We start from the raw sequence: 15,055 nt of genomic DNA on the forward strand, positions 1-15,055 counted from the left end.
GTTTAAACAATGATCCGTTTGGAATTTTAGCATAAAAACTGAAGCCTTGTTGGGGACGCTGTCACCTGAGGGAGGAGCCGGCCTCCTGATACCAGCAGGTGGCGCTATGGCGGAGTGTAGTTGTTGTCACTTGGCTGGGATCAGATCCGGACTCGGATGCTATGATAATGATGTCTCAGTTCACTTCCTGTTTCATGGAGAACATTCCCCCAGCGCCTCGGTTTCAAATTCCAATCGAGTCCAGAGAACGACTGATTACCATGAATGTCTCTTTATTGACTGACTGATTGATTGTTATTGGCCATTATGAGTCCTCCTACACCCCGGGCACCAAACTGCCCCCCCCCCCCCCCCCCCACACACACACACACCCCACGTCAAAAGGCATTTATTTATTTATTATTTTACCTTTAAAAATAAAACGGTCATTTATTTAGTCCATGCTGGCCCCAGCTCCTGGGGGTCAAAGGTTCAGCTCAGGGTTCGAATCAGGGAACCTTCACTCTCCTGGAGGTCACCGCCGCATTGACTGATAAATTTATTAAAAGAACTTTTTCCCTTTTCTCATGAGGATATTGATCATGTTTCCATCACTGGATCAACCCCAGTAGCACCCGGTGGTTCAGACCGTTACACAGGAACCCCCCTCCAGAAAAATCTGACTCAAATTTTGATTTACACAGTTACACAAAGAGCCGCCCGCCCCGCCCTGCCATCAGCGCGCCTGCTGCCAGCGCGACGGCCAGTCCTTCTCCATCCAGCTCTGCAGCAGCCGCAGCACGTCGATGCGCTGGTACAGGCGGCACAGCTCGGTCAGCTCGCCCACCGTCTTCTGGTTGTAGCGAAGCAGGAACTCCTGGGTGGGGCTGTGGGACACGGAGCCCTGCGTCCGGTGCTCCAGCAGGGTCAGCTCGTCATAGCTCATGCCCCAGCGGCTGGCAAAGTTCTTCCAGTTCTTGATGGTGCAGTGGCTGGGGTCCAGCTTGAGCCGCAGCGAGTCCAGCAGGTCTTTGTCGTCCATCAGGTCGCTGATCTTGGGCGGCGGCGCTGAACAGCAGCACTTCAGGATCTGCAGCTCTTTGGGGTAATCTGGGGGGGAATAAAGGGAGACGGTCAGGGACACAAACATCTCAGCACCTTCAGCGCTCTGTCAGGATCGGCCCCCATCCTGGACCTCCTGTCGAGGCTCCATCTCGCCTCCCCTACGTCAAACATCCTGTCTGACTTCAGTTTCACACCCCAGAGTCATTTTCCAAATCACTTCATCTCTTGGACAAAAAAAGACAGGATGACTGAAATGAGAGAAAAGAGGAGAAAAAAAGAAGCAAAACTGCTCAGAGAAGAGATCCATCCATCCATCCATTTTCCACCGCTTATCCGGGACGAGATCACGGGGGCAGCAGTCTAAGCAGAGATGCCCCGACCTCCTGTCCCCAGACACTTCCTCCAGCTCTTCCGGGAGGATCCCAAAGTGTTCCCAGGCCAGCCGAGAGACATAGTCTCTCCAGCATGTCCTAGGTCTTCCCCGGTGTCTCCTCCCGGTGGGACATGCCCGAAACTCCTCCCCAGGGAGGTGTCCAGGAGGCATCCTAAAGAGATGCCTGAGCCACCTCAGCTGGCCCCTCTCGATGTGGAGGAGTAGCGGCTCTACTCCGAGCTCCTCTCTGGTGACTGAGCTCCTCCCCCTGTCTCTAAGGGAGCGCCCAGCCACCCTACAAAGGATCTTTGATCCGGGATCTTGTCCTTTCGGTCATGACCCAAAGCTCATGACCATAGATGAGGGTGGGAACGTAGATTGACCGGTGAATCCAGAGCTTTGCCTTTCGACTCAGCTCCCTCTTCACCACAACGGACCGATACAACGACCACATCACTGCAGACTCTGCACTGATCTGCCTGTCAATCTCACCTCCATCCGTCCCCCACTGTGAACAAGACCCCAAGATACTGAAACTCCTCCACTTGGGCCAGAGTCTCTCCACCAACCTGGAGAGGACAGACCATCTTCTTCCGGTCGAGGACCATGGCCTCATATTTGGAGGTGCTGATCCTCATCCCTGTCACTTCACACTCAGCTGCGAACCACCCCAGTGCATGCTGCAAGTCCAGGTTCGATGAAGCCAACAGGACAACATCATCTGCAAAAAGCAGAGATGAAATCCTGCGGTCCCCGAACCAGACCCCCTCCGGCCCCTGGCTGCACCTAGAAATTCTGCTCATAAAGATTATGAACAGAACCGGTGACAAAGGGCAGCCCTGCCGGAGTCCCATATGCACCAGGAACAGGTCCGACTTCCTGCCGGCAATGCGGACCAGACTCCTACTCCGCTCATACAGAGACCGGACGGCCCTTAACAAGGGGCCCCGGACTCCGAATTCCCGAAGCACCCCCCACAAGACACCACGAGGGACGTGGTCGAATGCCTTCTCCAAGTCCACAAAACACATGTGGACTGGTCGGGTGAACTCCCACGAACCCTTGAGCACCCTATGGAGGGTACAGAGCTGATCCAGTGTTTCACGACCAGGACGAAAACCACATTGTTCCTCCTGAATCCGAGGTTCGACTATCAGTCAAATCCTCCTCTCCAGAACCCTGGAATAGACTTTCCCAGGGGGGCTGAGGAGTGTGATTCCCCTATAGTTGGAGCACATCCTCCTGTCCCCATTTTTAAACAGGGGAACCACCACCCCTGTCTGCCAATCCAAAGGTTCTGTCCCCGACCGCCACACGATGTTGCAGAGACATGTCAACCAAGACAGTCCCTGCACATCCAGAGACTTGAGGTATTCGGGGCGAATCTCATCCACCCCCGGTGCCTTGCCACTGAGGAGCTTACCGACCACCTCGATGACTTCAACTTGGGTGATGGACGAGTCCACCTCTGAGATCTCAGCCTCTGCTTCCTCTGAGGAAGACATGGCGACAGGACTGAGGAGGTCCTCGAAGTATTCCTTCAATCGTCCTGTAATATCCCCAGTCGAGGTCAGCAGCTCCTCCTCCACTGTAAACATTGTTAGTGGAGACCTGCTTTCTCCTCCTGAGATGCCGGACGGTTGATCAGACCTTCTTCAAGGCCGACTGGTATTCTTCCTCCATAGCCTCCCAAACTCCTCCCAGACCCGAGTTTTTGCCTCCACAACCACTCGGGCTGCAGTTCGCTTGGCCTGCCGGTACCCGTCAGCTGCTTTGGGAGTCCCAAAAGCCAGCAAGGCTCGATAGGACTCCTTCTTCAGCTTGACAGCAGCCCTTACTTCCGGTGTCCACCACCGGGTTCGGGGGTTGCCGCCACAACAGCACTGGAGACCTGTAGACCACAGCTCCGGGCAGCTGCTTCGACAGTGGAGGTAGAGAACATGGTCCACTGGACTCAATGTCCCCAGCCTCCCTCGGGACATGAGAGAAGCTCTCCCGGAGGCGGGAGTTGAAAACCCTGCTGACAGAGGGTTCCACCAGACGTTCCCAGCAGACCCTCACAACAAGTTTGGGTCTGCCAAGTCTGTCCGGTTTCCTCCTCCGCCAGAGAATCCAACTCACCACCAGGTGGAGATCGGTCGACAGCTCTGCTTCTCTCTTCACCCGAGTGTCCAAGACAGGAGGTCAGAGGTCAGATGACATGACAACAAAGTCGATCATCGACCTCCAATCTAGAGTGTCCTGGTGCCAAGTGCACTTATGGACCCCCCTGTGCTCCAACATGGTGTTTGTTATGAACAAACTGTGACTAGCACAGAAGTCCAATAACAGAACACCACTCGGGTTCAGATCAGGGAGGCCGATCCAATCACCCCCTTCCAGGTCTCACTGCCACTGTCCACGTGGGCGTTGAAGTCCCCCAGTAGAACAATGGAGTCCCCAGTTGGAGCACTGTCCAGCACCCCTCCCAGGGACTCCAAGAAGGCCGGGTACTCTGCACTGCTGTTCGGCCCATAAGCCGAGACAACAGTGAGGCAGCTGTCCCCGACCCGAAGGCACAGGGATGCGACCCTTTCGTTCACTGGGGTGAACTCCAACACATGGTGGCTGAGCTGTGGGGCTATAAGCAAACCCACACCAGCCCGCCGCCTCTCACCGCGGGCAACGCCAGAGAAGTGGAGAGTCCAGCCCTTCTATAGAGGTTGCGTTCCAGAGCCCAGGCTGTGAGTGGAGGTGAGCCCTACTATATCTAGCCGGTATCTTTCAACCTCCCTCACAACCTCGGGCTCCTTCCCCCCCAACGAGGTGACATTCCATGTCCCTAGAGCCAGTCTCTGTGTCTGAGGATCGGGTTGCCGGGCACCCTGCTGTCGGCTGCCACCCAATTCACATTGCACCCAGCCCCTACGGTTCCCTCGGCGGGTGGTGAGCCCACCGGAGGGTCGGCCCACGTCGCCCCTTTGGGCTGAGCCCAGCCGGGCCCCGCAGAGAAGAGATGAAATAGTGAAAATGGTTAAAAAGCTCTTCCTTCCTGTGGCTGTAAGACTCTATAACTCCTCTCTGTAAACATTATTTGGTGTGTTTTGGTGACTTTCATCCTTTCAGTACCGGTATTAGCCACCAGTAATCTTGTACATTTTAATTGCGAAACTACTTATACAAATTTTACCCTGTTTTATTTGATATTTATCTTTAATCTGTGTGGAGCTTTTTTTATTTATTTTTATTTATCGTTTATTCTATTCTATAACGTCAAAACTGAAGGAAAAATACTGGAACAGAAGGATGGAACAGGTGAACCAGGTACACAATCAGCTGGAAAGGCCATGAACTGCTGCGCTGGCCTCGTTCAAAGGCGGAACATGTTTTCCAACCCTCCAGCCAGCTTCAGGCAGCACGTTTCAACAGGCAGAGGAATCAAACCACCAAACCCTCGGTCCCCCCAAATGCTCCGGCAGTCTCACCTGGCGACGTGGACGTCGGGCAGCAGCAGTCCTCCACGTCTTCCACCGGCTACAGGCAGAGAGCAGAGAGACAGCGGTGAGGACAGTAACCATGAAAACACTGTTTCCTCAGCAAATCACAACATAGAAAGTTTCATCTGAGGTGACGGATCGACTGATTGCAGCTGTTTCTGGCAGACTGATGTGTCTTCAGCCCCCCCCCCCACCCCCACCGTCACACAATTCGTGAGGTGTGTTTGTGCAGTGAAACATGTCTGGACAGAAGCCGCGCAGCAACTCGAGCACCTGAAAACCCCAGAGCCCGCCCCAGAGGGCGGCGTCCGCCGCCCCGAACCCCCCCCAAGTCCTGGTCTCATCCAGCACGCCGTCATCAGCCCTGCTGCTCTGCGTCTCCGCAGGGGGGCAGCTCCGAGTCGCTGTCTGAGTGTTTGGGGAGGGGTTGATCTGCTCGTCTGACAACAGAGAGCATTTCCAACACCTGTGGACGTCCATCACCTCGGATCGCGGTCCTATAGCCCCTCCTGCAGCCTGGTGAAAGCTCGTGCTCGTGCTCGTGCACGTGGCTGTGGTACCGACCTGTCTGATTCTGTCCTCCGAGGCGGGGCTCAGGTACCCAGGCGGCATGGAGCTCAGGTGGAGGGTCACGGCGTCTGCTGGAGGACAGGAGCAGATTCACATGGAGCCGACCTGGTTTATTTTCTCTCCTGGTTAAAATCGCTGAAAAGACCATGAACAGCTAAAACCGCTAAAAAGAGAGTAGTAATGAAACATCATGAAGGTACGGCTAACAGAACCATCACAATAACTCCTCTCCTGGCTCCAGCAGAGTTTTGCATTTGGGGGAAAGTGGGACAAAGGGCTGTTTGGACTGGAATGGAGTTCTCATCACGGCTAGTTGTTACTGTGATCCACCAGGATCCAGGTGGGACCAGGAGCCTGTTCGGACCGAGCATGAGGAACGTTCTTTATTTACCATGATGATCTGTGGCCTGCACCGGATAGTTGGCCTCCAGGGACTGTGGGAGAGACGAGAGACGACAGGACGGGGTTAAAAGAGAGGACGACCGACTGCGAGAAGAAGGAGTGTCTCCTGAAACTGAAGAAACAGACTGTGCCGTGTGCGGAGGGGGGAGGGGGGAGGGGAGGGGAGGGGAGGGGAGGGGAGGGGGGCCTGCCGCAACTTGTCGTGGACGGGCCCTCCGGCGCAGAACAGACTGAAAGACGGGCTGCTCACAAACTCTGCCAGGAAGCTGGTGGTGTCCATGTCCTCCACCGGGTCTGAGCTGCTCCGACCTGCACACAGCACAAGAACCAACACAGCACCGTCACTTGGCGTCAACTTTGCACCAGTTTCTTTCATTTCGGAAGCGAAGCCAAAGCAGGAACCACAGAAAAACCACATCCTGCAGCCGCGGATGAGAAGCAGCCTGAGCCTGAACGGAGGCGGCCGACTGATTCACCCGCTAAACATAGACAGCGAGGAGGAAGACGGACGTTTCCATGAGGCCATGTCATGTCACCACAACCAGCGTTCGAATCCCAACACAACTCATGACAGAGGAGCGTTTCATTAGCGATCAGACTTTATTTCCGGACAGTGTTATTAATCACCGTTGATAACTTTTCCACCACTTTGAAATGAAGGTTCTTATCTACAAACAGAGCCGCTCCACCTCCACTCTTCTCCTGTCTGTACCGACCATCTCAGAACCTTCCAGAACAAATCCATCCCCCTGTCAGTGTAACCAGGTTTCTGACACTGCAATGATGTTAAAAGGGTATTTGAACTGACTTGGAGTCTGTGATGCTTTGACAGTTTGCATACAGGCCTCTGCTGTTCGGATGGATCATTGAGTCTTCTCCCGATGGTCTGGGGTGAAGCTTCCTGGATCAGTTTGTCATCTCTTAGAAAGGCAATGTCTCCTCTTTCTCCAGCAGCTTACATTTTTGGCAACAGCTCTTTTCTCTTCTGGTGGACAGAGTTCAGTAAAGTCCTCATTAATGTAGATTGTTGTTCCCTTGAGGCGTTTTGCCTTCTGCATTGTACTTCCTGAACAACAGGTTTCCAGATAATCCCCTTTTTTCAGTCACAAGCACAGATATTTTAAAGATTTCCGCCTGCATGTCGCCATGGTGTTCGGATTTCTTGGCCTTGTTAAACTTGTTGTCCACCTCTTTCTGTGTGAAGTTCAGGCTTTGCTGTCCTGAACGTCCTTTAGATCTCATCAGTTCTTGTGTTTTCTGAGTCCATAATCAGTTTAATGAGGCCCTCAAGGCTCGAGTCTTGTTGTAACGGCACCCTGAACACAGCTTCCTGTTGTGTCAGAAGCTCCAAGTCATTTTGACAAGTGTCTCCCATCAGGCCACAGTCCTGGAGTGGTTTGCTCTCTCGTCTCACAGGCTCCGCTCCAGCTCTGTCCTGACGTTTGCATGTTCTCCCTCAGCATATATCTGATTTCTGCAGGACTCCAGCTTCCTCCCACAGTGTGTTAATGTGTGTTAATGTCCTCTGTGTGTGTCCTGTGGTGGACGGCTGTCCTGTCCAGGTAGATCAATCATTTGCTGAAATCATGAAATGAGCATTTTTTTTTTTTTTTTAAATTTAGTTCAAATTCTGTCATCAGCTTTTTGACTGCCAAATATCAAATCATCATTCTTTACATTTGAGGTTTCCTGGCATTTAAAACTCAGAATAAGATTAGTAGTTTAAAGTTGTATTTATGTTATCAGCCAATAAAACCGAACAGAGACTTGATCAGCTCAATAGAAAATCCAGAGAAGTTGGAATATGTGAAGCGGCCTGAAGACCCAAGGAAAAGCAGCATTACAGGAGACAATGGGAACACTGTGAGCCGTCCAATCAGACAGAATATTTGTGTTCACGGATGAGTTGGGAGAGCAGCACAAAGGCAGCTTTTCAGGCGCGGAAAGCCTCCGTCAGCCTCCGTCACTGTGAAGCCATTGTGCTCAAAGGCCTCCCGAGAACCGGCGGCTGTGGCCTTTCTTCAGTTACAGCCGTGACGGGGACTCTGGAGGAAACCGCACCGTGGATTAAATGATCAGGTGTTGCCGGCGTGCGGAGACAGTCGGACTGTTTCTGGTAGAGAGAAACTCGTGACAGACCGATGACGACAACGCCGCCGCCGCAAAGAGTTCACCACGAAGCTCCACAATGAGACGCTGGTGGAGGAATTTATCAATCGTCTGATTGCTCATAAAGTCGAAGCTGACAAGAATTAAAAGAGCAAACGGAGAGCTCCGGAAAAGATCGGAAGAACAAGACAGAGAATATCTCAGAGTGAAGTCTACAGATAAGAGTCACGTGGAGCCAGCTGGCGAAACGTTTCCACAACCACTGCGTGAAATATGGCGAGGTCCCGGGGTGTCCAACCCCCGATCAACCCTAGAGAAAGAGCAGTCGGTCCAGACCTGAGGCTGGGTCTGCTCTGCGTCTGGATCAAGACTAGAAGAGGAACCTCGAGACAGGAGAACCTTCAAGGTCTGCTGCTCCTGAGCAAGGGCTTGTTCAGATCCACCGTGAGGCTCCCATTAGAGACTCACTCACTCACTCACTCACTCACTCTGCTGGACGTCCACACCGGGGGGCTAAACATGCGGCCCGGGGACCTAAACCGGCCCAGAAAGTTGGACGAAGAAAACGTTCCTGGAGCGCTGTGTGAGGGTCGGTGTGGAAAGAGAATAAAGACAAGAGAACCGTGTATGATTTGTAGCTAAACGTGATTGTTGGCGGCGGCGTGTCGTTTTGGTGTTGGGCTGGAGCTCACTCTGGATCTGAGCAGCTCGTCGTCATCACACTTCTTGTTTTAGGGAGGTGAAGCCCCTCCGCCGGCTCTGACGCTGCCCACATAACGGGAAATGCTGACGCTGAGCTCTGCTCCCGCTGCCTGCACCACGAGGGAATTCCCTCAAAGGCAGCAGGTTATCATGAAATCAGCGATATTTATAGCCAACAGTCTTCACCTCTGACGATGTGAGGTAGTGCGTCCTCACTACTTTGGTTTTCCATTTGGGTCCACAGTTCAGATAGTACGATGGCCGAGTTGATTTCAAAATCTTCTGGACTGCAGAAGCAGGAGACGACCAGAGGTTCAGCTCCGAGCAGTTTTCTCTCTCTACCAACTCTCAGGTCCTTCACCTTGGTTCACTGGACCTCTGACATTTTAAAAACAGAATAAATACATGATGAAAACACTTTTTTAAAAAGGAGGATGGGCAGTGAAACAGAAAACACTAATGTGGAGGAGACAAACTGGGCTGCTGGTTTACGATCCAGCTGTCACTGCTCTAGGAGGAAATGAAGCAGAAATACTACAAACATCTCAGTAACAACAAAGTTTAAGATATATTAAAGTGAAAACAACATAGTCTGAGCTGTGCAGACGACCAGAGGCCTGCGGCGCCGAGACGGTTTCCCCTCATGGACGTACCGTCAGGGTTCACCTGGTTTACTGTGCTATGAGGCTGGCTCACCTCTAACCAGGTAAATCACCAGAACACCTCCTCTGAACAGCAGTCTCAACGCCCCGCCAATGACCAATCAGATCTCTTAACAAGACCCGGCCATTCTAGAGAGAATCCTGGTTGGTGGTCCTGGTTAGAAGATCCTGGTTCTTCACTTGTTCTCAAGTCCGTTTAGTTCCACCAGGATTGAATCTGAGATAATGAGCTTCAGAATAATGGTCACACAGCACGTCTTTAAGTTACTCGGTAACAGAGTTGGTCATTTCCTCCAGAATCCCCCCCTGGTTGTTGTCTCAGCAGCAGGGCTGCTTTCGTCCTGGTGATGTTTGAATTCTTCACATTTCAGTAGAATAACTGTCTGCTCCTCATGGTGAAGTAAGCTGCTCTGGTTGTGATTGGTCGGATGCTGCAAGCTCCGCCCCTTTGAGATGAATGCACGCTGATCAGCATGGGGTTGAATTACTGAGTTGATCGGTCCAGGTCCGGGTCGGCTGATGCAGCTTCCAAGAACAGGCCTCTGGAGGATTCCGGGTAAGACAACTGGTTTTCTGCGTCGTTTCCTGTTTGTGGAAGGTTTGAAGAGGTGTGAAGTTCTTCAGCCTGAGCAGAAACGCTGCCATTATTCTGTGATTCATTTTGCTCGTCTGGGTTTTTTCCTTCCTTCTGTGTTGACCTGGTGTCTGGTTTGTTATGTCCATTTCCTGTTCTGGGGATCTGTTTTCACCTGATCTTTCAGCGCCGGCATGCAGATCCTGTTTAAAACCATCCTGTTCATCAGCTGCCCAAACCTTTGAGAGTCAGGCCGGCAGTCCTAGTAGAGGAGAGTACTATTACTACTAGAGTAGACAGTAGAGTAGCCGCAGGTCAGTCTGTCACAGGGCACCAGCCAAACAAGCAAACCCCCAGAACCAGAACCCAGCCCGGCTTATCCCAAACGAGCCAAACCGCCACAAAGACAAGACGTCCACGGCTCAACGGCGCAGATGAGGAGCTGAAAGGTTGAAATGTGTGATTCAAGACAACAGAGGAGCTCCGGCAGCTCAAACTAAGGTCACCCCTCTACTCTACTCTACTCTGTTCTATTCTAACGGAAAAGTGTCACAATTGAAACAATTGAAAACTTGAGCAGCATGAGGTCTTAATGTTATGGCTCATCGACGTGCACTGACATTATTATTCCCTCTGCGAGCCGCTACTAGCTAGCTAAGTTATTTTTACCAGAATTAAGGATAATTCAGCTGAAATGTTGAGGGATTCCCCCTCATCACATTCATCCATTCACACACACTCACACATCAGTGGAGACAAGCTGCCATCCGAGACGGGATTCAAACCGCCAACCTCAACATCTATATGGTGAATACTGGGTTGGCCCTGTCGGGTCTCTGGTTGTGCAGTGCTGAGCGGGATGAGTGCAGCATTGTGCGCTGGGGGAATGCGGGGCGTGTGTCTGCATGCGGCTGCAGCGGTGGAGATGAAATATAAACCACATCACAGCGCTCCGCTTCGGGGCCATAATTCCACAGGTGAAGCCGGCTTCAGCGCCGTGGCCACCCAGGTCTGCCGGGAGGACGGCGCGCACGGCTCCGTCCTCTACCCGGCGCCGCACATGAATGGAAGGGAGACGGGCGGCAAGACGGGACCTGACGCAGAGACACACACGTCTAGACCCACAGCACACACACCTCCGCCAGGGAGGCGAGTGTGTCTGCTCAGGATCAGACTCGGGATTACCGACGCTCATCTTCGTCTTTGATGAAATGCGGCTCAGAGCAGGCGGATCAGCGTCACACATTCACACGTCCACACACACAAACCCTCACGGGAAGTGGACATCCACTAAACCCAGGGTCACACCCCACCTGTGGAGGTCAAACCCAAACCCTAACCCAGACATACGAAGCCGGCGCTGCTAACCAGGAGCATGAAGTGTTGCTTCTGCTCAGCACATCATGTGCCTGCATGTTCCCCTGCTCTGACACACACACCTCGAGTCAAATGCAGGGTGTGCGTGTGTGTGTGTGTGTGTGTTTCAGGCCACACAGGAAGTGATGATACATATTCCTGACCTGAGAAGGTGTCAGAAAATCAGTGAAGGTCATAAGCATCATCATCCCTGCAGTGGGAGTTACCTTTCCACTCGGAGTGACCTCACATTGACTCTGGAGTAAAAGTCAACCGGTTCTCTGGTCGCTCCGTCAGAGCCTGTGGTCTCTGGTGGTTTCCAGCCCCAGATTTTAAACCACTGCTCTACAACACACAGCGGCTCAGACACACCAGCACTGCACACAAGGTCAAGAGAGGCCGACAGATGACATGTTCCTCTGGATCAGCTGAGAGCCACAAGTCCCTACATAAGCTCCTCTATAGAGACTCTACAGCTCCTCTACACTCACCAGCCACTTTATTAAGTACACCTTGCTAGTACCGGGTTGGACCCCCTTTGCCTTCAGAACTCCCTTAATCCTTGGTGGCATAGATTCAACAAGGTACTGGAAACATTCCTCTGAGAGTTTGGTCCATAGTGACATGACATGATTTGTCGGCTGAACATCCATGATGCCAATCTCCTGTTCCACCACATCCCAGAGGTGCTCTATTGGATGGAGATCTGGTGACTGTGGAGGCTGTTTGAGTCCAGTGAACTCATTGTCATGTTCCAGAAACCAGTCTGAGATGATTGGAGCTGGATGACATGGCGCGTTATCCTGCTGGAAGCAGCCGTCAGGAGACGGCCCACTGTGGTCATCAAGGGACGGACAAGGTCAGCAACAATACTCAGGCAGGCTGTGGCGTTGCAACCATGCTCAGTTGGTACTAAGGGGCCCAAAGAGTGCCAGGAAAATACCCCCCACACCATTACACCACCACCACCAGCCTGAAGCATTGATACAAGGCAGGATGGATCCATGACGCCACATTCTGACCCGACCATCCGAATGTCACAGCAGAAATCCAGACTCATCAGACCAGGCAGCGTTTTTCCAATCTTCCATTGTCCCGTTTGGGTGAGCCTCAGTTCGCTGTTCTTGGCTGACAGGAGTGGCCCTGGTGTGGTGTTCTGCTGCTGGAACCCGTCTGCCTCCAGGTTCCACGTGTTCTGGTTCAGAGATGCTCTTCTGCAGACCTTGGTTGTAACGAGTGGTTCTTTGAGTTGATGCTGCCTTTCTTTCAGCTCCAACCAGTCTGGACATTCTCCTCTGACCTCTGGCTTCAGCAAGGCATCTTCGCCCACAGAACTGCCGGCCACTGGATATTTTCTCTTTTCCGGACTGTTCTCTGTAAACCCTAGAGATGGTTGGGTGAAAATCCCAGTAGAGCAGCAGTTTCTGAAACTCTCAGACCAACAACCCTGCCACGTTCAAAGTCACTTCAATCACCTTTCTTCCCCGTCTGATGCTCGGTTTGAACTGCAGCGGGTCGTCGGCACCATGCCTACAGGCCTAAATGCACGGAGTTGCTGCCATGTGATTGGCTGATTTGAAATTTGCGTTCACGAGCAGTTGGACAGCTGTGCCTCATCAAGTGGCCGGTGAGTGTATATGTAGTGACTGCCTCAGTACAGCACCCAAGGAGCTGCTTGGGGTCAAAGGTCATGCTCAGAGGGCCTCAATATAAGCGGAAATATTTGCTCCAGTGAACTTCGATGAGTGGCTTCACCGTGGTGCAGTGGTCAGCCTTCCTGCCTCACAGTGAAAATGCCTCTGTCTGATTCCCAGCTGTGAGGGTTCCTCCGTGGAGTTCGCATGTTCTCCCATGTGGAAGATGAACATCGGTTTCTGTGATCCGTTCAAGATCACCATGACCACAACAGCATTGCCACACACTCTGCCGCCTCAGACACACACTCTGCCGCCTCAGACACACACTCTGCCGCCTCAGACACACACTCTGCCGCCTCAGACACACACGGTGAGCACATTGATTCCATGATGAGGATGAATTTGCACCTTCACCACGGTGCGTTATTCACCCCTACCTACATATGGTTGAGATGAGGTGTTGGACCTTCTGATCCGCAGGAAGCTCCTGGAAATAGTCACACTTTGCCCCAAGCCTCTTTCGTGGAAATGTTTACATAGAACAAGAAAAATGCAGAAGACAACCATCTTGATGCTCCAGAGACGATCCAGCTTCGAACATGACCACACTCCAGTCCAGGGGCCGTTCAGGACGGAAAACGAGTCACTGATGAGGAAATAAAGCTTCGAAGCTACAGAAATCTAAAGAGAAATCTAAAGAAGGTGCCTTCACTCACTGGATCTCCTCCTGCTACAGCCCCTTCCCTGCTCCATTCACAAAAAGCCTTCCCTGGTCCAAGGTAGAAACGGGTGGCTTCAGGTGCATATTCTGACAGGTCCTGGAGGGAAAACGATCACCGAAACTGTTTCCAGAATTAGGCTTGAGGTATATTTTGAAAAAGCACCACAGTGAACTCAGGCCACGCAGGCTCACAGCTCGCTGCTAATCATGATCACACAAGCAGCTTGTTTCCATTTGCTGAACTCAACTGATGATAAAAGTGGGAGGAAGCTGTGGCGAGCTTTTTTATTTTTAGTGATGGCTTCTCGAAGTCGTCACTCATCATTTCCAGTCACCATCCTGAACCTGATGAAATGATTCAGCCTGCGGCCAGAGAGCCCACCGACAAGAAACAGCGTTCACACTGTTCAACGCTCTGGGTGAAATCCCACAAACACACTGAAAACACCCGGCAGCTTAGAACGCTGGAAACAAACGCTTTAAAAGCCCAGAGAGGAATGTGTCCACGCATCTCCAGGACCGCTGGACGGACACACACTGATGAAGACTTCCTCTTCTCCTCATGACCTTGGAGCTCATGAGGCTTCCTGCTCTGCTCTCAAAAAGCCACTGAGGGACTGATCTGTCTCACTAGATGACCTCTGAGGGTCAAACCAGAGGTCAGACCCAGGAGGGGGTCTGTCTATCTGGTCCAATACCTGGGGTTCTGGTCCACTCAGACTGATGAAGGCGAGGATGATGATGGACTCACCGAAAGCTTCCTGACACGCCGCGCTCAGGCTGCTCATCTTGGAGCTGCAGGAGAAACCAGGCCGAGGAGAAACCAGTCCGAGGGTCCCAGGAGGATCTGGTCTGAACCTGCTCTTAATCCGGTCTGACTCCAATATGAATCCAGTCTGGATCTGGTTCCGGTCTGGATGTGGATCCAGCTCCGGTCCAGACCTGGTCTGAGTGAGGTCTGGCTCTGGCTCAGCTCTGAGTCCGTTCTGGATCTGATCTGAGTCAGGTCTGGATCTGATCTGGATCTGATCTGGATCTGATCTGGATCAGGTCTGGCTCCGGTCTGAAAGCCTCTCCTCCGCTCCGAGCTCTCGCGCCCGGCGGCGGCTCACACACTGATCTCACACCTGAGCGCGAGCGGGGAGCACCTTTGATGTTGCGTTCAAAGCCGCTCGGAAATCCCGCTTCCTGCTCAGACTCTCCGCTTCCAGAAACAATCAATCTTTCAAATTTCTGCTTCAATTTTTTTTCCTTCCTTTTTACAGACTCTATTTAACGATCAAAATGTATGTATTAAACACTTTTTATTCATTAAAATGCAACTGAACATTCTTGAAATGTTAAGGTGGAGAATTTCTATAGTGACCAAACTCTCAGATGACTAGTTTTATTATACATACTGACAAACAAAAGCAGATGCATTGACATA

At 52.1% G+C, this 15,055-nt stretch overlaps 1 protein-coding gene across 2 annotated transcripts; it reads right to left on the minus strand.

The window, feature by feature from the left end:
* Positions 1 to 372: 372 nt before the first annotated feature.
* Positions 373 to 14,728, minus strand: edaradd (EDAR-associated death domain). Of its 2 annotated transcripts, none has more exons than XM_030107151.1 (6): positions 14,378 to 14,728; positions 6,116 to 6,174; positions 5,855 to 5,897; positions 5,458 to 5,531; positions 4,882 to 4,930; positions 373 to 1,089 (listed from the first exon to the last, which is right to left on the minus strand). In XM_030107151.1, exons 1-6 carry the CDS (start codon positions 14,412 to 14,414, stop codon positions 716 to 718), a joined length of 636 nt encoding a protein of 211 aa, XP_029963011.1. In that variant the 5' UTR covers positions 14,415 to 14,728; the 3' UTR covers positions 373 to 715. The 2 variants fall into 2 exon arrangements, with proteins under 2 accessions (XP_029963011.1, XP_029963010.1); XM_030107150.1 differs by having other exon boundaries at positions 5,458 to 5,534.
* Between the last annotated feature and the right edge of the window lie 327 nt (positions 14,729 to 15,055).

The sequence above is a fragment of the Salarias fasciatus genome, chromosome 13, assembly GCF_902148845.1.
Source record: "Salarias fasciatus chromosome 13, fSalaFa1.1, whole genome shotgun sequence".
NCBI lineage: Eukaryota > Metazoa > Chordata > Actinopteri > Blenniiformes > Blenniidae > Salarias > Salarias fasciatus.